This window comes from Oncorhynchus gorbuscha, linkage group LG14 (genome assembly GCF_021184085.1).
Source record: "Oncorhynchus gorbuscha isolate QuinsamMale2020 ecotype Even-year linkage group LG14, OgorEven_v1.0, whole genome shotgun sequence".
Classification (NCBI taxonomy): Eukaryota; Metazoa; Chordata; class Actinopteri; order Salmoniformes; family Salmonidae; genus Oncorhynchus; species Oncorhynchus gorbuscha.
Window position 1 is genome coordinate 14,681,669 of NC_060186.1, and position 23,796 is coordinate 14,705,464.

The 23,796-nt window shown below is 44.0% G+C and overlaps 1 protein-coding gene across 1 annotated transcript; it reads left to right on the top strand.

Moving 5' to 3' along the window:
• Positions 1–405: 405 nt before the first annotated feature.
• Positions 406–23,796, top strand: LOC123994507 (leucine-rich repeats and immunoglobulin-like domains protein 3). Its single transcript, XM_046297181.1, has 19 exons — positions 406–863; positions 4,520–4,591; positions 4,711–4,785; positions 11,289–11,423; positions 11,606–11,749; positions 12,099–12,242; positions 12,512–12,655; positions 15,828–15,971; positions 17,510–17,590; positions 17,762–17,833; positions 18,446–18,517; positions 18,736–18,899; positions 19,499–19,837; positions 20,725–21,006; positions 21,202–21,660; positions 21,956–22,117; positions 22,306–22,446; positions 22,594–22,866; positions 23,051–23,796. The coding sequence occupies exons 1-19, from the start codon at positions 661–663 to the stop codon at positions 23,314–23,316; spliced, it is 3,372 nt and encodes a 1,123-aa protein (XP_046153137.1). The 5' UTR covers positions 406–660; the 3' UTR covers positions 23,317–23,796.

A 23,796-nucleotide genomic window follows, 5' to 3' on the forward strand; every position in this document is an offset into this window, starting at 1 on the left:
AATAAGCAACGAGAGGGGAAAGTAGCCTTCATCTTACAAATGTAATCATTTATCAGAGACGACATATTGTTAAGCTTTCGAGAATTTACAACCAGTAATAAGTCATAAAACAAATGACCCTTGGCCAGGCGTTCTCAAAAACCTTGGTTTTATCTGTGTTAAGACTGTCTTTGACACACATTAGCAAATATTTATGTGAAATGTCTACGTTCGACAAGAATAAGCCGTCTGTTTGTGTCATCAACATTATGGTGTAAACAAAGTTGTGTAAAATTTGAATAAAATGAATCTGGAACAGTTGTAAAATAGGCCTACTATTTACCCCCACCCCCACCCCTGCCCCCGCCGGTGCGTATCACTACAACAACCAATAGAGAGGCGCGCTGTTGAGAGCCTTGAAAGTAGTCGCTGCTGCGAGTGCAAGGCAAAAAATATGCTATTACAGGCTAAAACGTTTACGAAGGTATGGAGAAGTTTGGGTCCCGTAAAAATATTTTACATGTTCGTAGTTTCAAAGGAATACGGTCGAGGAATTGGATTTAAGGACTAACCAAACCTCTGACTAAACCGTACAACATTGTCCTTGGGTTGGAACTTTTACTATATCGGATTTTCTCGCGCTTTTCTCTAAAACTTGGGGGGAACTTCAGTGTGGCTAAAATGTCCGCATCTATGCAGCCTCTCAATGCTGCGATGTATGCGGTCGTTTTCTTACTGTTTTCCCGAATAGAACTTATACTTGGATATGATGAAAACACAAGGACGTGTCCGTCTCCGTGCACATGTGTTGGAGACCTTTTGGACTGCAGTCGGTTGAAAAGGCGTGGAATTCCTGAAAATCTTCCCGAATGGACCGTACAATTGTAAGTCAATTTAGAGAGCGTTTGTTGATTTGCCATTTAATCTTCACTGCCCATAGATACGAACAGCTATCTTAATTACCTTTCACACCTATGTTTGAAATGAGTAGTTTGATAGATATAGGTTTTAACACAGTTACAACAAGTGTATAAATGGAATGATAGATACATTTATGCAGAGAATTAACGTTATGTGATTTGTTACATTGTTGCCAACTTTGTTAGGTTGTTACTTACTGACGATTCGAAGAGAATGAAACCGTTTGGAAACAAAGGTTATTTCACTTCACATCAACAAGAAAGGGAAATTAGTCCTAAATCATTACTTTTTGATTCCCCGGGACTGATTTGCTGTTTGTTTAGAAAGTATTTCGCAATAACGCGCGATAGGCCTCTCCATTTTACAAGGTGCGAAGGCCAGAACTGATTTTTTTGGTTGTAATTTAGGAGACGCTCTCATCCAGTGCACCTTGGTACATTATTGTACTTTTTCCGTACTGGTCCTCCGTGGGAATCGAACACACAACCCTGGCGTTGCAAGCGCCATATTCTGCCAACTGAGGTATAGAGATATTTACTGAATAAAAGTTGTGTTTGTCACATTTAGAATTATATTATTGGATTTTTATTTATTGTGATTTCAAATTTCAAATACTCGATTGTTTATCATTCCTTAGCAACATTTGGTGTTATTTAAGATAAAGGAAATTACTCTAAACATCAAGGAAATTTAGATTTTGCACTCGAACAACACTGTAATTGAAATCAAACATATTTCTTGAAATGTCACACTGCCTACAATTCTTCCATGGGAATACCCATAGGACATGTGTGCCATACTCCTTAGGAACAAGAGGGAAGCTCAGTCTTGTGAGTAATAAAGCCAGCCGTTTTAGAAGAAGATATAACACGGATGACCTTTACACATCAGTGTCCCATTGTCAGTCATTCTACACTAGTGAATCATTAGTTGGCCTTTTATATTAGGATTATTCCAATCACCCAGTAGGCCCAACAAGACATGCCAACATCAGTAGGCTAGTGAGTTGGTAGTACTGTTTGCTTCTGAGTTTGTTGTCAGTGCAGTGAGGTACAATCATTTCCCAACGTTATATAGTTTGGGGGCGGCAGGGTAGCCTAGTGGTTAGAGCTAGTTGGACTAGCAACCGAAAGGTTGCATAGTTCAAATCCTCGAGCTGACAAGGTATTAGTCTGTCGTTCTGCCCCTGAACAAGGCAGTTAACCCATTGTTCCTAGGCCATCAATGAAAATAAGAATTTGTTCTTAACTGACTTGCCTAGTTAAATAAAGTTTAAAATTTAAAAAAATAGTTCATGGAGACCTTTCAACAGACTTTTGGGATTTTGGTGCTATCACAATTTCCATGAACGAAGAGCCTAAAATGCCATCATAAACAACTCATTACAATTCATTTTGACAACTTGTTGAACCTTTTTCAGCATGTAAATATCAGGTGACATCATGATAAGGAGCTAATGCAGAATACAGATGTCCATTACACTAGGCCCTAGATGAGACCAACTGCTGAATGACAATTGTTTTCCTTTTGTTTATGAGGTGATACCATCATTGGCCTTTCTTTCCATATTATGTGAGCTCAGAAGTTCTTCAGGCTCCAGGACTATTAGGACAATAAATACATAATGTCAAATGAAGTCATAGTCACTCCAGGCCAATCTCCCATGGTAACGACTCAAATGGTTGTTTAACATGTATTAATAAGCAGATGTTCATAGGTCTGCCTGCCTGGCTTCCAGTCAGACTGCACCATGTTGATGTATCCTCACTACTAGCTTGTGTTTTTTCTAGTTCATATTTCACAACACAGCTAGGCTAGTTAGTCCCCTGTTAGAATGTTTGTTTGGCATTTACAAAATGTGTGCTGCCCGCTCTGGAAATTTCACATTGCCAGAAAACACAGGCACAGCCTCTTAACCATGCAAGCCAGCCAAAAAGGGAGAAAAAAGTTCCACACGGGGAAAATTCTTTGCACTCCGGCATGCTAATTTACGAGTGTCTCTCCAGCACATCTTAAACTGCCCTGCCCTTTGTTTTCCAGCACCCGGTTATTTCTGCTGAATTAGCATCTCCAGAGCCACCGATGGTACTGATTACGGAGCCACTGTTGGATTAGTTCGTACAAACTCTCTGAAAGAGAGAGAAAGCAAGGGAAGGAGGGATGGATGGAGCGAGTGAATGTGGGAGGGAAGGAGGGAGAGGCATTTAGTTTGAGCTTCAAATGTCTCGGTGAGTGAGTGAGGGGTAAAGATTTTACGATTCAAATCTAGATGAGTTTTTGTTTTTTCCGAGTTTTTTCGGGTTTATAGCCTGGAATGTAGCGTAATATGCATTTGAGGAGGTAAGCTCTCTCAGGAGACTCACTCAACATTGCTGTATTACCAGACCATCCCATCCACAGCCAGTTCTCACCTATAAAATAACTTTACGTTTCACAGATTTACATGAGCGAGACGTGTGAGATCAAGCCATTATGTTATGGCACTTCAAAGATAAGGAGAGAAAGCGCTCTGGATTATAACGTAAGAGCTTTAGCTGGTGGGTAAGGGAATGCCTTTGTCAGCTTGGAAATCAATGACCTATTTTCCCTTGTGATCTATATTAGTCCAAGTGCTTTAAGAACCACATCAAAGAACCAGCAGGTCTATCTTATCTCATTACTAAGAGGATGGATAGCTTGGTTTCATTCACTCTTCAGACACGGATCAATGTGTGGCGCACAGTCTAATATATACAGGCCAAAGCATATCTGGCTCTACTGATTTAATCGGGTCCACTTCTGGACCTGTAATTCTGAAGGAAGTGTAAGTGTCAGAAACCCTCAGGGCTTATCTGGACATTTTTGATACTACACCTCTCCACCTCTCCCATATGGCCCGATTTAGTGGGAAAAAAAACATACAGCTGCATGTTGGGAAGGGAAAAACGTTTCAGAGAGAGAAGTAAAACTCTTGTTGAAGAGTTGAAAAAACGATTTGATGAAGAATAAAACCAGGGCCAGATCTAGAAAAGTGCAACAGGAGTGTTTCTGCTTGGAAACTCACTTCACTTCCATTGTGAATAGATTACCAGTTGTTAGTTTTTTCCCCTCCCTCCTCTCAGCTCCAGTTGATGGATTCCAGATGGGGGCAAGCCAAAAAAAGGGTCTGGCACCACAATGTTGATCGTGCGCAGCAGCGTCAATAACTCCACAGCTTTTCAACACTCTGGGCAAGGCAGGCTTCTCTAGGCCTGTTTTCCACCCCCTCTGAAAAAGGGAAAAAATGGAATCTCTCCCTTCCATAACTTATCTGGTTGTCTGTTTTGGCTCGGTGATTCAAGAGCGGATTGGATGCGTGAGCTTGTCTGGCTGGATTTTCTCTCAATGTTTAAAAAAAGGCTGCTATGCCAAAACTAGGCCTATAGCTGGCTAGCTTTACTTTTTTTGCATACAAGTGGTTTGTTTTGAAAATGACTCAGTTGCTATCCCACATTACTTCAGTTGGAGCTGTATAGGCTAGGCTCACTCAGACAACTTATGTCTCCTGTTTAAAAACAGAAAGGCCAGTATATGATTGGTTGTGAAGTGAACGGCCCTCCATGTTGTGTAACTTTCCTCTAACAAACGTCTTTCTTCACAGGGACCTGAGCCATAATAAATTGCAGTCGCTCGACAGCACTGTGTTTAGGAAACTGCGGCACTTAAGTGAGATGTAAGTATACTCTGTGTTCTGTACTTCCTAGAGTAAAAAACATCAGTCACAAACACTCTCCCTCCACCGCCCCTTCACACCACATGTGACAAACAACCTTTATGCCTGTATGTTTACAGAAAGCTAAACAACAATGAATTTGAGACGGTACCTGATTTGGGCCCTCATGCGGCAAACATCACCACCCTCATTCTGTAAGTATGAATTACTTTTGAAACAACCCTCCCCCCACCAACCCACCCATCAGAGTTGTCAGTACCAGTTAACAGTGTCGAGCTGCTAAGCCCTGCTCCTTCCTCCTTGGTGGAAGCCCTTTTGGCTGAGTTGGTTCCCAGACTGGGTTGTCCCAGACATGGCAGCCAGTTTGAGACAAGTCACTCACATGTCTGAAAATAAATGTAATTGTTAAAAATGGAATCGCCAGAGGTGGTTCCAGCGTTTCCATAAATGTTGATCTGGGATCCGTAAGATTAGACTTCTCTGTCCGTCCATCTCATTTCCGTTATAGAAAGTCTGTATCTACTTAGGTGCTTCTACACCTGCATTGCTTGCTGTTTGGGGTTTTAGGCTGGGTTTCTGTACAGCCCTCTGCGACAGCTGATGTAAGAAGGGCTTTATAAATCATTTTGATTGATTGATTGTATGAGTAGTGTGGCATTTCATCCATCTGGAGGTTGAGTGTTTGTATGCACTCCTAGTAGGATGGCCCCAGAACATGATGGAGCAATGTGGGGCTTTCATGTGTTTTCAAAGACAAATAGACCCGACAATGTCAGAGGTTTCAAAGGCATTGATTTTGAACTTTTCCCCCGGCACAATGTCTCACAAAATCAATGGATATGACGTTTTTTTCCCAACAAGAATGCATCCATTTCAAAAACTAGAAGAGGCATATTCCTCATCAAGCTTGAACTTGACAAGCAGTAACACCAGAGAAAGAAGCCTAAGGGGTTTCAGACGTCGGCTATTAGTCAATTTGTCTTCAGACTTTTAGGTGTATAGCCTATAGGCCACAGATGTGGCTGGCAGTATTACCTGGAACTAAAGCAAAATACAGTGCCCCAGGGTATGTTTGATTTGGTTTGATTTGATTTGGTTGGATTTCCAATAGGGCTGATTCATTTATGAACTTATGAACATTATTGTTTTGACAACATTCAGAGGTTTTAGGATTTGTACAATAGTATTCCCCTCTACTCTCAAATCTCCACTCAAGGTGCATATTTAGTTGATGCTTCTTATTAAAACATATAATGTATGAATAGGAGAACAATTCCAATATATTTCACCATTGAAAGCAATGTTCCAAAGTATGTCAGCCAGCCTAGTTGTCATCCTCAATGTACATTTGGGAATGATCAATTCATACTTTCTTACCACGACGTGTGTTCATTTGTGTCTGTGGGTGCATGCGTAGTATTCCCAGTTGCATTGCTTAGTGTCTACTCGGCAACTAAAATCTCTGGGGGGGGGGTTGTAAATACAAAATTCCTCTTCCCCCCCGCTCTCTTTCTTTTTGTTGCTGGTATTGGCATCATTGATGGAGAATATGTGTGTGGTATTTCCTATTGGAAAAAGAACAGAGTTTTGAGAAGCCATCAGATGACTTATTTTTCAGACTGGCGCCTGTAATGAGAAGCAGGGCTGCTGCGTTAGCTGGGGCGGCCCAGGCACACATCAGAGACTATATTAAACACTACACCAGCATCTGACCCAAATTGCTAATAGCACAGTTAACACATCATCACGACATTGTTCCTGTACATTGTCAGGTTGCAGTAGGACCGCATCAACTACAGTACCATCACTCATTCATATATCCTTATGTACATGTTCCTTATCCCCTTACACTGTGTATAATACAGTAGTTTTTTTGTTAGTTAGATTACTTGTTGGTTATCACTGCATTGTCGGAACTAGAAGCACAAGCATTTCGCTACACTCGCATTAACATCTGCTAACCATGTGTATGTGACAAATAAAATTTGATTTGATTTGATTTGATTTGATTTGATTTGATTTAACTGTCTGAAGGGAAACATGGTTGAACGATGAGAGAAAGAGTTATAATGTTGGTTTCATACAGGGTTTCCAAACCCTGATCCTCGAGTACCCCCCAACAGTACACATTTCTGTTGTAGCCCTGTACAAACACACCTGATTCTTGCTAATTGAGGGCTTGATGATTAGTTGACCAGTTGAATCAGGTGTGTTTGTCCAGGGTTACAATACAAATGTGTACTGTTGGGTGTACTTGAGAACCAGGGTTGGGAAACACTGTTTTAGTAGATATTAGATTATTACAGTATTGAGTTACAAAGTTACAATGTTTGTTGCCAAGAGCTTTGTAAGCAAGACATCCAAGTATATCTGTCAGCTTAGTTAGCCACAGAAGAAAGGACGAATTGGTAGATAAGCAGTATATGAAGCTCTTTCCAGTTCCAACCTTTTCCATACACAGAGATTCCATCAAACCGTCTTCTCCAAATACCTAATCAGCCCTGGAATCACCAGATCATTTGTAGAGCCCACCAAACTCAACGAGAGGTGGTTTCACAGCAATCTGGTTAAAGCACCCACCCCCTACCATAAATTCCTGGGAAATTGTTCAATTAATTAAGATGATCACAACTCAATTACTACCAGCTGCGGGGTTATTGACGTTTGTTTTTACTCTGGGCTGTGGGGTCAAGGAAGTTGACGAGAGCTGCCGCTATGTCTGCCTGGCTGTTTGAATAAGTGGCATTCGATACCCCGGGGCTTTTTTTTCATTACTCCCCTCCCAGGCCAGAGAAATGGAGGAAGGGGAAGAACATCTCCTGTATGTGCGAATGGAAGGAAAAATCAGACTGTACTAAATGGAGAGAAAAGGGGGGTTTCAGGATTATCAGGCCTCCGTTGTTGATTCCATCTTATTGCGTTATTAAAAAGTGTTGCTGCCTTTGGGGTAACTTGTTTGCGTATGTGTGTATCTGACTGACAGCGGCCTCTGCGGTTTAGCTATAATTTATATGGATTTTGAAAATTCTTTAAGGAATATTTCTGTTGCAGCGTCAGCTGTCTATAATAGTCTGACACTGTCGTCTTGTTTATGTAGGTCATATTTCTTCAGATAAACACATTCGGCATGTGAAGGCAACACAGCCCAAAAATATGGAGTAGATTTGCTCGAAAACGGACAAATTAGACAGAGGTGTAATTCAAATTTAGATGTGCTGCTGTGTCGTCCCTAGAGTACACTTTAATTAGTCCGGCAGCACATTTCAGCTGATCTAGGATCAGCTCAGCAATAATGTAGGGTACACCGCCTTCTATTCAAATAGTTATTAAGTTGCCTACTATACCCAAAAGCCTGGAGTTTCCTCAAATTGGGGCACATGCATGTGCTACCTGATTCGTTTAATGAATAAACAAAGCACCGTTTTATAGATGCTTTAAATTTCCCTGGTCATACGTTTCAATGTGTGTTAAAATGAGAAGCTAAAACCTGAAGAGACCCAAACGAGAATGACAGGCAGATCTTGAAACTATTAACCCAACAGTGCATAGTAACCTTATTTGCGAGAAAATTGGTTAAACAAATTTGAAGTGTGTGCCGTCCGAATGGACAATGCCCCTGCTTATTTGTCCGTGGAGTATGTTGGCCCGACGGGTGGAGATCAACAGATAAGCACATGAAACTCTCCGGTACACAGCGTTTTGGTTGGCCATTCAAAAGCTCTCATTAGATCTCTGGGCAGATGTAGGGGAGTAGAGAGAGATGGAGAGGAACTGTTTTGTTGAATGGACCGTAGCCACGTTCTCCTCCACATCTATCCCTGTAGGCCTCAACTGCACAGTCTCAGTTGATATCACCGTCCTCATCTGCCACAATGTTTAAGGTTAGAGTTGGCTGGGTGTTGAGATTCTGTAGTATGTTGTACTTACAGGTTAATACAACCGGGTTCAATGAATTGCTCAGTGGTCTCTGAGATTCAAGCAAGTGTAGCCATAACAGCTCCTGTAGGTCCCCATGTAGCCTATCTCTCTGTCTATCTGGAGAGGGCTGGCCTCTGCTGTGTGTAGTTCATGTTTTGCCGGATGGTCTTGACCACTTCCTTCAAAATAGGGGTCCTCATGAGGGTTATAAAAGGCTTTGACTTGTGTGGTCTTTGTACTTCCCAAGACATGACTCTTGTATGGATTCTTATGCTCCTCATGGGTCATGTCAAGTTTTTAAAGCCACGGAGAGGCTCATTTGTAGCAGCACTGTTTTGGTTGAAGTGGGAAGTGTGTCAGAGAGTAAGCATTAACAACATCAGCTTGGGACACCATGTTGTATTTGGGGCTTCTCCGATGGAGGGGCTGCTAATTGTCCACAACTTAGCTGAGGGTTAGCATCACAAGCAGCTGAATGGAATCTTGGATGTATCTGGCCCATTTGCACTCAAACAAACAAGGTTTGTTCGTATATGAGTTGTCTGGTCTCCACAGCTGGTCAGATGTTTACTGTGGGGGGAAGGGAGAACGTGTTGGGGTACAAAGACCAGGGACTCATCATCATCATCACCACCACATCACACCTCCCTCCAGCTGACAGGCCCCAGGGTCAGTATGTCTTTTGTAGAGGAACATGGACTGAGCAGCCAGCGTTGACAGTTGCTTTTCAACTGCCCCCTCCCCTCAAAATATCCAGGGCTCCACAAAACTGGAAATACAGGTTCTTTCTATTTTTCTCGCCAACCTTTCTTCTCCTCTTCTCTCAGCGACCAGTCAGGGGAACATGAAAACCCAGGCCCAGGTGGTGTGTGCCCCTTTTGTTTGGGACCACAGAGGCCGTGGTGCGTGGAAAGCCCTTTGCAAATCTGCACACAAAAGGCTGGCTTGTACTCTTTTTACTGCGGGTGGTGTGCTGCACCGCACCTAGCTCAGCCTGTGGCTGTTGCCTAAACTGTGTTAAAAAATGAAATAAAACCATTTTTAGGCAGTGACTGAGTGTTTAAGAAAAAAAAGGGGGATTTAGTTTCAGCCTCCCAGAACCTACCCTCTACCCCACCCTCAGCCCCACACTCTGCCCCCACATTCTACCCCCACGCCCAGCCCCACACTCTACCCCCACCCCCAGCCCCTCACTCTACCCCCACCCTCAGCCCCTCACTCTACCCCCACCCTCAGCCCCACACTCTACCCCCACCCTCAGCCCCTCACTCTACCCCCACCCTCAGCCCCACACTCTACCCCCACCCTCAGCTCCACACTCTTACAGTCGGTTGGCATAGAACCAAGCGTTGAGTCTTGGCCTTGCCGGAGGCTAGGCAGAGGGACGTGCTGTGGCAGGTTCTACCCCTACGTGCCCCAGACACCCCATCAGCCTCTCCTTCCTGGGCCTCTATCCATATATCCTCCTGGTACTGCCTTTGTTCCAGGTTGGACTGACTGACAGACACACTCGTCTGTTTTCCTCTGTATGTTTTGGTGGTAAGGCTGCCAAGGGGTGTCACTGTCTCAACGTGGGGAGCCTAGTCATAAGAGAGGTATGGATGGCAGATTTAGAGAAATGTGTGGAAAATGACTGCTCTGTCCAAGTCAAAGATCCCACTTTCTGAGGCTTTATGATGGACTGAGAAGCTACGTTGCCACTGTGCTCAATTTCTCGCTTGATTGTATCTTCAGTGCTGTTTTAGTCTCGCTTTGGCCAGGGGTACAGAGGAGCTGAGTCAGTTTGAGACTTTGTGTCTGGCTCTCAACTTGTGCTGGTTCCGTGTGTCCGTTTCATTGTTGTTTTCTTATTGGCAGCTTCTTGAAGGGTGCTAGTGTTCACATAAACCAGTACTTCTCAGCCATGTCAATGTCCATCCATTTCTCCAAAGGGCTGTATCTTGACATGTGCATTGCATGCATGCACAGTATAGGGAAAACGCAAACACTTTGGTCAGTATCAGGAAAATGCACAAAAAATATGTATCATAAAGAAGATCAAATTAAGAACTGATGCATTAATACAAGTATATATATATATATATATATTTTTTTTTTGGGGGGGGGTTGTTGTTATGTTAGCCTTGCAATTAATACTGAAACAGGGCCTGCAGTTTGTGTATTAGAGGGAATTCCTACTCCTTTCCCTCACTCTCCCTTTCTCTACCCATCGAGGCCCATACACAAAGACGGCTCTGTACAGACACTGTTTATAACTAAGCAGTCCCTGCACTGCAATTTAGGAGGCGTGCAGCTCAGGAAATTGCCAGCCTCTGCTGAGGCATGCTTTAACTGAGGGAATGGTATTCATCAGCCAAGTAATTGGCAGGTTATTTTTTTTAAATACCTTGTTAGTAATTACCTTATAAACAAAATAACACAGCACTAAAACAAACGGCTGTTTTGACCTGTTGAGATGAGTAGTGACATTGGTTAGCCTTAGTATTGCCCCATCCTCCCCCCTTTCCTAGACAACAAGGGAACTGTGGTCTTTTTCATGGTTCAGGGAGAGACTCAATGTTCTAGGAAAAATGTCTAATAACATAATAATAATGGGAAAACAGGGGTAGTGAGGGTCGAAGGGAAATGCTCGGGCGAGTTTGGTCATTTATATAATACCGCCCGCTAATTGACTGCTCTGAGTGTTTGTATGTCTGGAAACGTTAGACTGGTGACCCGCGTTGTTAAAATACACCGTATTTTCTATCGTTCATTGGAGCCGTTCGATCTGTGTTTTCAGAGCAAACAACAGGATCACAAAGATCTCTCTGGAGCAGCTGAGGCCCCTGCAAGGCCTGGAGACCCTGGACCTCAGCAATAACAGCATAGTGGATATCAAGGCTGACTCCTTCCCTGCGCTGCCTCTCAAGAACCTGTGAGTCTGTCCGTTTGGACTTTTTAACTAAAATGCATGGTTAAATTCCGTCCAAGGATATGATATAAGTGTTTGGATCAAATAGTAACATTTTGGTGGAACTACAACATTCTTTGGTCATTTTTCCTCTTTGGAATTAATTATATGATCAATATCACATTATGTATTTTCTTCTCCTCTAGTATCATGAACAACAACCGCATTTCCACCCTGGAGACAGGCTGTTTTGTCAACCTGTCCAGCACTCTGCAGGTCCTCAGGCTCAACCGCAACCGCCTCTCAACCATCCCTGCCAAGATCTTCCAGCTCCCCAACCTCCAGCACCTGTAAGTGACAATTGCACTTTAAGCGCTGTTGGGGTTGACCTCAAACTATACTATGACCGCTCTTTGAACGGTTGTGTAACGGTCCACGACTTTTCACTACTCTTTGATGTTCCTCTGACTGCTCTGTGAACTTCCTGAAAACACATTGTGACGGCACTCATTGACAGTGCGTTGACGTCTCTAACCACTCTGACCACTCTTCCAACAGTCATTGACATCTTCTTGGCTTCTCTTGGATGAATTAGATTCCTTTTCAACCTCACTTCTTGAGTTGAGTGAACTCTTATTCCTACCCTGCATATATGATGCTGCGGTTCTCTTACGGTCTGGTTGTGGTCCAACCCTGCAGGGAGCTGAACAGGAATCGGGTGCGCAGGGTGGAGGGCCTTACGTTCCACGGTCTGCACGCCCTGCGCTCGCTGAAGATCCAGAGGAACGGTATCAGCCGCCTGATGGACGGAGCCTTCTGGGGCCTCAGTAACATGGAGGTCCTGTAAGTAACTGTCCTCTGTGACAAGAAAATGTGTCTTCCTTTACTGGTGTACATTGGTGGATTTAACAGCATACGTCTGGGTGCAAGTGTCTGCATACCATCTTTGGATACGTATTTGCAGCTATATGTCTAGACAACGATAGTTGACTATAGCCTATACAGTGTGGGATCAGTCCAGGCCAGCATACGTCTTCATCTCTGTCTGTCTGTGTGTGTGTCTATATGTTGATGACTGACCTCTTTTTGTATGTCTCTGTGTGTCCCTGCAGGCAGCTGGACTACAACAACCTGACGGAGGTGAGTAAGGGCTGGCTGTACGGCCTGCTGACTCTGCAGCAGCTCCACCTGGGCCACAACGCCATCAGCCGGATCCAGCCCGACGCCTGGGAGTTCTGCCAGAAACTCAGCGAGCTGTGAGTGACCCTTTTTTTTTTTTTTTCTTCTTCTTCTTCTTCTCCCTCCCTCTCTTTTTCCCTCTTACTTTCTCTCCTATTCACACTGTGAACTCCCAACACCTCTCTCTTTCTCTCTCTCCTTTGCTCTCCCCACCTTCCTCGCAGTTTCCAACTCTCCACCCCCCCCACACACACCCTCTCTTCCTCCACCCCTAGTGCCCAGTGCCAACATCAATGCAGGTTTCCTGACAAAATATTACTCCCCCACTTCACCCCCGCCACTATAGCCCCCTTCCTTTAATGCCTCGCCACGTCTATAGGGGAGAAAGGGGGGGAGAAGGAGGGAGGGATTTCACAACCAGAGTGTCTGCAACCACAAGTGGCGGCAGCAACATATTGTTTCCTTTGTTGTTAACTTTGTTTATGGCACTGGCCAATTACTAAGTCCGCCATGTTTTTTTTTACTAGCGACAAGGTTGTTTCTGAGAGGGGAGAGGTTGTTTTTTCCATTTCTCTTATCAAGTGAGCCTGAGCGTTAAACAAATTGGCAGTTGACTGATCTTTTGTCTCCCACTCTTTGGTAAATAGCCTTCTTCCTGGTTTGTTAGTTTTTTCGTCTGATGTTTGCATTTGAGGATTTCTAGTACAAAGTTAATACTTTTTATACTGTCTGCATTAGAGGTAGACCGATTATGATTTTTTAATACCCATACTGACTTTGGAAGACAAAACAAGCTGATACCGATTAATCGGCCGATTATTTATAAAAAAATATATATATACATTTTTGTAGTAATGACAATTGCAACAATACTAAATGAACACTTTTATTTTAACTTAATATAATACATATTATGGGCTTTTTGATGGGTGTTTTTAAGGTGATTCCACAGGTTGGTGGTATTTTTTGATTTAGCTGTTGCTGACACCATGCTTACATCTTTATCACAAATAAGACACTTTGCTTTCCCTGGTGCCAATTCAATGTAATACATTTTACATTTACATTTAAGTCATTTAGCAGACGCTCTTATCCAGAGCGACTTACAAATTGGTGCATTCACCTTATGACATCCAGTGGAACAGCCACTTTACAATAGTGCATCTACATATTTTAAGGGGGGGGGGGGTGAGAAGGATTACTTTATCCTATCCTAGGTATTCCTTAAAGAGGTGGGGTTTCAGGTGTCTCCGGAAGGTGGTGATTGACTCCGCTGTCCTGGCGTCGTGAGGGAGTTTGTTCCACCATTGGGGAGCCAATAGTCCCACACTGCTTTTCTCTGCCATCTGTAAAACACACACAGCTCTGAAGTGACAATTTTTTAAATTTTATTTTACCTTTATTTAACTGGGCAAGTCAGTTAAGAACAAATTCTTATTTTCAATGACGGCCTAGGAACAATGGGTTAACTGCTTGTTCAGTGGCAGAACGACAGATTTGTACCTTTGTCAGCTCGGGGGTTTGAACTTGCAATGCTCTTACCACTAGGCTACCCTGTCGCCCCAATGACACTGGAGAGTCTGCTTAGGAGACAAATACTCTCAACTGTTTGAATAAAAATAGAGTTTAAGTTACCTGTGATGAATATATGCAGGAAATCCTATTTTAATAATGGACATGGTAAGAATTGACTACCAAAGTGTGAGTCATAATTCCCATGACACCTTCTAGCAAAATCTGAAAAGCGGTTCCTTCATTCATTTATTGCATAGGATATTTTTAGATTCACTTAAAATAAGGTCTGTGTTTCGTGTAGGCTTACACCACCTTGCCAATTTTATAACTGTGTGGATATCCATAGGAGAAGATAACTGTGATCAATATTGGCCAAATATAAGCCAAGATCATTTTCTTTGTAGAGTGGATTTATGAAAATATTTTGACAAACGTTACCTTATTCTAGTGAGATTTACACGGGTATCAAAACGCAGAGGCGGTTTAAGCCTGAACGAAACACAGACCTTATTTGAAGTAGATCAAGACATTCTCTATGGAAGACATGAACAGAGGCGGTTTAAGCACGAAACACAGACCTTATTTGAAGTAGATCAAGACATTCTCTATGGAAGACATGAACGGTAAAATAACGAAGGAACCCCTTTCAAGTTCAGCAGCAAGTTATTAAAGGAATTATAACGCGTCGACTATTTCTCTAAACCATATACCTTTAACTATTACTAGCCTGCTACTGCCTACCACCCCTCAGTCAGACTGCTCTATCAAATATCAAATCATAGACTTAACTATAATAAACACACAGAAATACGAGCCTTAGGTCAAATCTGGAAACTATCACCTCGAAAACAAAACATTTATTGAATTTTATCTAATGAGTGGTATCCATGAGTGTAAATATTCCTGTTACATTGCACAACCTTCAATGTTATGTCATAATTACGTAACATTCTGGCAAATTAGTTTGCAAAGAGCCAGGCGGCCCAAATGGTTGCATATACCCTGAATCTGCGTGCAATGAACGCAAGAGAAGTGACACAATTTCACCTGGTTAATATTGCCTGCTAACCTGGATTTCTTTCAGCTAAATATGCAGGTTTAAAAATATATAATTTTGTATTGATTTTAAGAAAGGCATTGATGTCGTGGATTGATTGATTTTTATAAGATAAGTTTAATGCTAGCTAGCAACTTACCTTGGCTTACTGCATTCGTGTAACAGGCAGGCTCCTCGTGAGGCAGGTGGTTAGAGTGTTGGACTAGTTAACTGTAAGGTTGCAAGATTGAATCCCCCGAGCTGACAAGGTAAAAATCTGTCGTTCTGCCTCGTTCCTAGGCCGTCATTGAAAATAAGAATGTGTTCTTAACTGACTTGCCTCGTTAAATAAAGATGAAATAAAAGGTGTAAAAAAAAATGTATTTTTTTAAAACAGATTGTTATGAAAACTTGAAATCAAACCTAATTAATCGGCCATTCCGATTAATCGGTCGACCTCTAGTCTGCATACGGTTAAACAAAGTAGACCAGCTGTGCAAGATACAATCTAACAAGGTTTTTACCTTATTGGTAATTCATAGATTAATCTGTCTATAGTTGGTGCACGTTCCTAGTGATCTGAGGCCAGTTTTTCCTCTACCTCAACTGTTTATTTCTACCCCCCCCCCCCTCCTTTCCATTTGCCCTTGGGGTTTGAACTGTGTGATGCTGATGTTCCTTCTCTCTCCACCCGACAGGGACATCTCGTCCAACCACTTGACAAGACTGGAGGAGTCCAGCTTTGTGGGCCTCAGCCTGCTTGACGAACTCCACATCGGGAACAACCGTGTGAGCTTCATCGCAGATGGAGCCTTCCGAGGACTCTCCCACCTACAGATGCTGTACGTTTGAATAAGGATGTCTAAACTCAATTTCAGTGAATTACTTGTCAGAGATGACAGCTCTATTGTATAATGTGCCGAAGCATTAAATTATTATTTTCAACGTCCCACTGGCAGTGAGTGCATTAGCCATGGTTAATATCACTAATCCTGGTTAGAGTTTTCCCTGATGTTGTTTGAGAAGCCTCAAGGCTCATGGGAGTTTAGGGATGAACTCGATTTAAACTCCTCATCAGCCTACACTTAAAAATATATATATATTTTACCCTTTTTTCATGATATCCAATTGGTAGTTACAGTCTTGTCCCATTGCTGCAACTCCTTACGGACTCTGCACCAATGTGTTGGAGGTAACACCATACAGCTGGCAACCGAACTCAGCGTGCATGCGCCATGCCTGCCACAGGGAGTCGCTAGAGCACAATGGCCAGCTGCAACACAGCCTGGGATCGAACCCAGGTCTGTAGTGATGTCTCTGGCGCTGCGATGCAGTGCTCCACTTGGGAGGCCCCATCAGCCTACACTTTATCATTGCTTTGTGTTCTATAAGAGAAGCCCTATTTCACTTCTATGAGAGTACATTAGCAGCTAGCTAACTTCTCAGATGCTGCCTGCTTGTTGCATTTCGCCCCCTGTCCCTCTCCACACTCATTGAGGCGTGAGTGTAAATATTCCCGCCTTGTTTGTTTTCGGGATGTGGAATAGATGAACGTACTGCCTGTGGTTTCTCCCCAGACATAACCCCAACAAGTCAGCAGAGTGAGACTGAGTCCACCCCCCCATCTCCAGACCGGCTCCTTAACATTGCCCTGGTCCCTCTCTTAAATGGAACCAAATGTTAACTGTGCGTGAAAGGTCAACAGAGGGCAGGTATGTAGGTTGGTGGACGGGGAGTTGGGGTGGCTTAGAGGGCTTTACCCCCCAGCCTCTCTCCCCAACCCGCTCCTCTACCCTCTCCACCCCTCCTCAACCCCAATAATTTGTAACCAGGCATGCAGAGGAGGAAACTAGCTGTTTGAAAGTATTTAGAGACTTGAGAGTGAAGGAGCGGGGGAAGGGCGACGACATCCAGCAAATCTCTTTAGCAGACATGATGTACTGCTGTGTGCACATGACATTCAGTTAGGTTAAAAGATATTTCGGATTTTTCAAAACCCTTTGATATATAGTTAAAATGTTATTTACCCCAGCCATAAAACCCATGACTAAAAACGTATAATTTTTCACTAAATTAAGAAGAACCAACGTGTGGGTTTGAGTTCCTCCCTGTTAAACACGCTGCATTGCATGTGAAGCAGTGTTATGCTGCGAGACACGGAGAAACCATCACAAACATTTAAAAAGCCCCAAAGTTTGCGAGAAACATCCTCCAGTGATGGGACCAATTTGAATACAAATGTAAAGACTTTGACTATTTTCTCGTCCTCCAGACGAAACGCAAAGCCGCACCAAGGTTTGCTGAGACTATAAAGAGTGCAGTTGTTTTCTGGGTGTGGATTTTTACACTGTGGTTTGTTTTTGTTTTTTTGTTGAAATAGAGATCTGCAGAACAACGAAATCTCCTGGACCATTGAAGATATGAACGGACCATTCTCTGCACTGGACAAACTGAGGAAACTGTGAGTAGGCTTGACTTTACCTTGGCGTTGTCTTCTAACCTGTTAGTTTCCAGAAGATAGATTAGAAACTATAAAATGGACCATGAGAACGGATTTTAACTGGAAGTATTTTCTTGTTATCTTAATATAAATTGCTGTATTTGAATGAAAACTCAAATATCCTTTTCTCAGGTTCCTTCAAGGAAATCAAATCCGCTCGGTGACCAAGAAGTCATTCTCTGGCCTGGACACACTGGAGCACCTGTGAGTTGACCTCAAATCAATATCCTCATACGTCTGTCTCAACTGTCCTAAAGCTGTAAACTAAATATGGGAGAATCCATAACCATGAGAAACAAAGCCTGTTAGTGAGAACCACATGACCTTATTGCCTCTGCTTCTCGTCCCTGCTTCTTGTCCACACTTTGATGAAAAACAGAGCTGTCTGGTATTCACCATCTCCATATGTTGGGAGACTACTGATCACTAACTGCTTAGGCATTGCGAGAGGAGTGTTTGTGTGCGCCTGTGTGTTCGTGCTTGCATGTGTGCTGGTTTCTGTGTGTACAAGTGTGTGTGTGTGTACATCTGTGTGTGTGTATTTCTATCTGTGAAACAGCTGCATTTGATTGTAATTAACTTTTTTCCCCAGTCGTGTCTGAGCTCAAAGGAGCCGAAGTCGGGCCCCTCTTGATTAACAAAGCACGGTGCTGCCCAGATTTCTATTGTTCTCAAGACCTTTTCTTCCCTCTCTCTCTCTCTCTGATTATTGAAGTGTTAGCAGTCTTCCTCCAGATAGGCCTAGATGGAGGGGAAAGTTTGCCATCTTTCTGTGTAAAGATACATCCGTTCTCCCCTCTTTCCCCCCCTTCTCAGAGATTTGAGTAACAATGCGATCATGTCGGTCCAAGGGAATGCCTTTGTGCAGATGAAGAAGCTTGAGGAACTGTAAGTATCTCTTGGTTCAGTCACACTGCATTCATATTATACAATGCCAATAGACCAGAGTCACTGTTCTGGACTAACTGAGGAAAGGAAGAATCCTCCATAGACAATTACTTCAAAAGCACCTATACTCATAAAAGTGATTATCTTCAAATGTAACAACTTTGTGCTGGGTCTCTCTTGTGATTCCTGGCTCTAATGCAGTACCTTCTCCCTCCCAGGCACCTGAACACATCCAGCCTGCTGTGTGACTGCCAGCTCAAGTGGTTTCCTCTGTGGGTGGCGGAGCAGGCCTTCCTGCCCTACGTGAACGCCAGCTGTGCCCATCCCCTGATGCTGAAGGGCAAGAGCGTGTTCACCGTCAGACAGGAGGACTTTGTGTGTGGTGAGTGTGACTGACACACACACACACACACACACACACACACACACACACACACACACACACACACACACACACACACACACACACACACACACACACACACACACACACACACACACACACACACACACACACACACAAGGCCTCTTAATGTAGCTCTTGTTAAAAACAGCCATTTAGCCGTGACAGGTTTTCCATTTTATGAACTGACCCAGATTGTTCCATATTTTCCTTCAACTCATGGACACTCTGATGGAGCCAGCGTAGTAATGGAACCATGTGGAAACTCAGTGAGTTAACAGCTTGGCTGGGTGGAGCCAGAGAGAGCAGGGAGAAAATAAATAATTGTTGAGGAATTTCTGGGATCAGTTTCTTTAAGTAATGACTACTATTAGAGCTGAGGTGCTTTGCCTTCGGAGCTTTCAACATTTCTCATTTCTCTTGGCGCATAAAATAGTATAATTTCCATATTTAAGCTGTTTGTGGACCATCACGGTTTTAACAAAAACTGTTTAGCCCCAAAATGAATGTCACTTTGAGTTAGCTCCATTCACATCAAATGGAAACTAATGTTTTTTCCCCTCTTGTCTTCCAACCAGACGACTTCCCCAATCCTCAGATCACGGTGCAACCTGAGACCCAGTCGGCCATCAAAAGCACCAACGTCACCTTCGTGTGCTCGGCGGCCAGCTCCAGCGACTCACCCATGACCTTTGCCTGGAAGAAGGACAATGAGGTCCTGAATGACGCTGAAATCCACAACCAGGCACACCTCAGAGCCCAGGGGGGAGGCCAAGGCCGTGAAACAGAGGTTACAGAGTACACCACCACACTGCAGCTACGCAGTGTAGAGTTCACCAATGAGGGGAAGTACCAGTGTGTCATCTCAAATCACTTTGGTTCCTCCTACTCCACCAAGGCCAAGCTCACTGTCAACAGTAAGTTAAATAACCTACTGGTATTGATTTGACAAGTGAAAGGAATTGTATAATATCTGTAGATTATAGGAACACATGTAATTACAAAAGTACAATGATTCATGTTTTGCTTTAGCTTGAGATTGAGAATCAGTGGTAGACTTTGTAAGTGCATGAAGAGGTCAACTGTGCAAAAGTCGGAGTCAGCCGCACAAATGTGTCGGAGGAAACGCCGTACAGCTGGCAACCGAACTCAGCGTGCATGTGCCAAGCCTGCCACAAGGAGTCGCTAGAGCGCAATGGGACCAAGGCCATCCCGGCCGGCCAAACCCTCACGACGCTGAGCCAATTGTGCGCTGCCTCATGTGTGTTGAAACTATACTTTCAGTTCCTGTTGATACTATGTTCCAGTCTTACTTCTGCTGGCACATGATAGCAATAGGAGGAAGAAGGATTGGGAAACTAACTGCAAATAACAATAAACTGAACTCCTAGCAGAGACATCTGTGTATTAGCAACTATTAATTATGAGCTTATATGGTATTAAAGTTAAGAGACATCACCCTGGGCGGGGTGATCCTCAGTAGGGGGGGTGAATACTCCAGATTGCAATCATTATTAAACAAACTAACCTCTGATCAAAGTTTCCTGGGGTCACTTGTGTGCACAAAGGGCGGAATTCCCTTACACTGGTTATTTCAAGAGTTTTGTCTTTCTTAGTATAACTCTCAGCATGATAAACTATGACGAACCAGTGCACAAGTACAATGCAAGTATCATCATGGAGTGCCCTAAGAACATATAAGGAATCTCATTATGACTGACATTGCAAAACCTTGTCATGTTGCTCTTGAAGTGGTGGTGCAGTTAGATGTCAAATAAAATGTCCATCCCTTTTGTCCCTCCAGTGCTTCCGTCCTTCACCAAGATGCCCATGGACCTGAGTATCCGGGCCGGTGCCACAGCCAGACTGGAGTGTGCCGCCGTGGGTCACCCGTCTCCACAGATCGCCTGGCAGAAAGACGGGGGCACAGACTTCCCCGCCGCCCGGGAGCGTCGTATGCACGTGATGCCTGAGGACGATGTGTTCTTCATCGTGGATGTGAAGACAGAGGACATCGGGTTGTACAGCTGCACCGCCCAGAACACCGCCGGAGCCATATCAGCTAACGCTACGCTAACTGTGCTAGGTGAGAATTGTTCGTTCTATTTTCACCTGCTGTCAAAGAACTTTGCATTTGTCTGTGTGTGCCTCTTCATTTTGTCACAGATCAATTTAATTTAATGGTATTCCATAAGTTTTTCCCCCCCAAAAATGACGTATAAATCAGGCGTTTTGGGACTGTAAGACAACTAACATTCCCCCTTACCCCATTCTCCTCCAGAAACGCCCTCCTTCCTGCGCCCTCTCATGGACCGCACCGTGGCCAAAGGGGAGACTGCGGTCCTCCAGTGTATCGCCGGCGGCAGCCCTTCCCCCAGGCTCAACTGGACCAAAGACGACAACCCCCTTGTGGTCACAGAGCGCCACTTTTTCGCCGCCGGCAACCAGCTGCTCATAATCGTGGACGCAGCGGAGGACGACGCCGGGATGTACACGTGCGAGATGTCCAACACGCTGGGCACCCAGCGAGGCAACGTGCGCCTAGCCGTACTGCCCAACCCCAACTGTGACGTGGGGGTGGGCGCCTCGGGAGGCGTAGGCTCGGACGAGGACGGCTGGACCACGGTGGGCATCGTCATCATCGCGGTGGTGTGCTGCGTGGTGGGCACCTCGCTGGTCTGGGTGGTCATCATCTACCATACGCGTCGGCGCAACGAGGACTGCAGTGTCACCAACACAGGTGAGGAGAGGGTGCCATTCTATTTTGTCAGCACGGAACTGGTTTTGAAGAGTTCAGTACTTGCATGCCCATGTTGCCTCCTCCTTCAAACATAAAATTACATTTTTGGGGGAGCTTGAGTTTTGGGCTCCAGCTCCACATACTTTGGCTGGCATGTTGTTAAAACCACACCTTTTACGACTGCTTTGAAATGAATCAGTGACAGACCATTGCCTTGAACAGATTATTATTGGGCATTGTATTTCTCTATGGAAGCATTTCTGAGACGTTTCCCTCCATGGTGTTTTCCCTGCAGACGAGACCAACCTGCCTGCAGACATCCCCAGCTACCTGTCCTCTCAGGGCACGCTGGCCGACAGACAAGATGGCTATGTCCCCTCAGAGAGTGGCAGTGGCAACCACCAGTTCATGGCTTCCTCCATGAGTGGATTCTACATGCAGCCTAAAGACATGAATGGTAGGAGAGCAGCTATTTCATTGGAAATGCATGGAGACTTTTATGTCATGAATATGTGCATTAGATCAGTCAACTGTACTCTGAGCATTTTTCTATATGTATTGTTTCACCTGAATACATATTGGAATAGTGTAAGTCATTTGAGGCAAGTACCAATGCGTTACTAATATGTCATGTGACTCGTACAGGTCTGTGTCAGCTGGACACGGGAAGTGAAGCAGACATGGAGGCGGCCATAGATCCCCTGCTCTGCCATTACCAAGGACCCATCAGCTCTCTCCTCAGGAGAGGCAACATGTACACCGAAGAATCCCCAGAGGCTTTCACAGGTTGGAGCAACAGATAGATATATATATATATTTAAATTGTAGCATTATAAGTATTTTTCCCTAAATTAAACAATAACAATAATGTGTTGCTGTCATAATGATCTGATTTCCCATGGCTCACTGTAACTTCTTCCCCTCTCCGTACAGGCTGTGCTATGGACCAGCGGCCCATCTGCATAGATTCCTACAGTGGCAGCCTGACCAGCTCCAAGCGGAGGAACTACTATCCATGTGGCGGGGCCCTCCAGGACCCATTTGACCACGGGAGCCCCAGTGTGCTGATGCAGATGCCCAACGGCAGCAGCTTCCACGGGCCACACCACCTACAGGGCGAAGGCCCCCCCTCCATGGACGAGGGAGATGGAAGCGAGTACGGCCGACCTCGGGAGACGAGGCTCTCCTCCTCCAACACGTTTATGGGTACGTCTGAGGAAATTTCTCTGTATGGATTTGGGTCAAGTCAAGCACATTTTAAGTCCACTCAGAAAATAAATTCACTCAATTACTAAGTGATTTATTGAGTACTAATTTTCTTGACAACTAGCACAACGTGTGAATGTCTCAGGCCTTACCCTGTATCTCCCTCCATCCTTCTCTCTCGCAGGAACATTTGGGAAAGCCCCATGGAGGCCTCAACAGGAATTATACCCCGGATTTGGACCACCGCCACTGGCCCTGCACAACAGCATGATGCTACACGAGAATCCCTACGCAGCCCTGGACACAGACTCGGAACGCGAGGAAGACAAGAACAGCGTCCAGTCAAAGAATTCTAAATCGGAATCGGAAAAGAGCGGCGATAATATCTATGAGAAACCATATGATCTCCACAGGACTGCTACTAGTCAGCAAGGTCGAGCGAGCACATAACTGAATATGTGCGTTCAAACAAACTGACATTCCTTTGAGTTTTTCTTCACAATGAGGATTACCAAAGAAAAATACTACCTCAGTGAATGGACACTTTCTCAATGATGGACACTGCAAATGTGCAACGCTTGATTGTAAAAGGATAATAATGCATTGTGCCTACAAAAGGCTGAAAAATTATATGAGGAGATATTAACAGCGAGGACTGTTCTTTTTTTAAGAAAAATGGGAAACATCTTCAATTGAAGATAGATATTGAATGTATATACTTTTTTATACAAATTTTATTATATTTTGTAAATTAAGTGTAAAAATAGAATCCATTATTTTTGCTGTCCTTTTTCCTGTAAATGAGTATTTTGTGTTGTGCGACCGACCACGCCAGTTCAGTTATTCTAGCTTTTGTTTTGCTTTGAGTGAAGCACCCCTTTGCACATACCTATACATAATAAAACACCATAACATGTGCTGCTACGTACA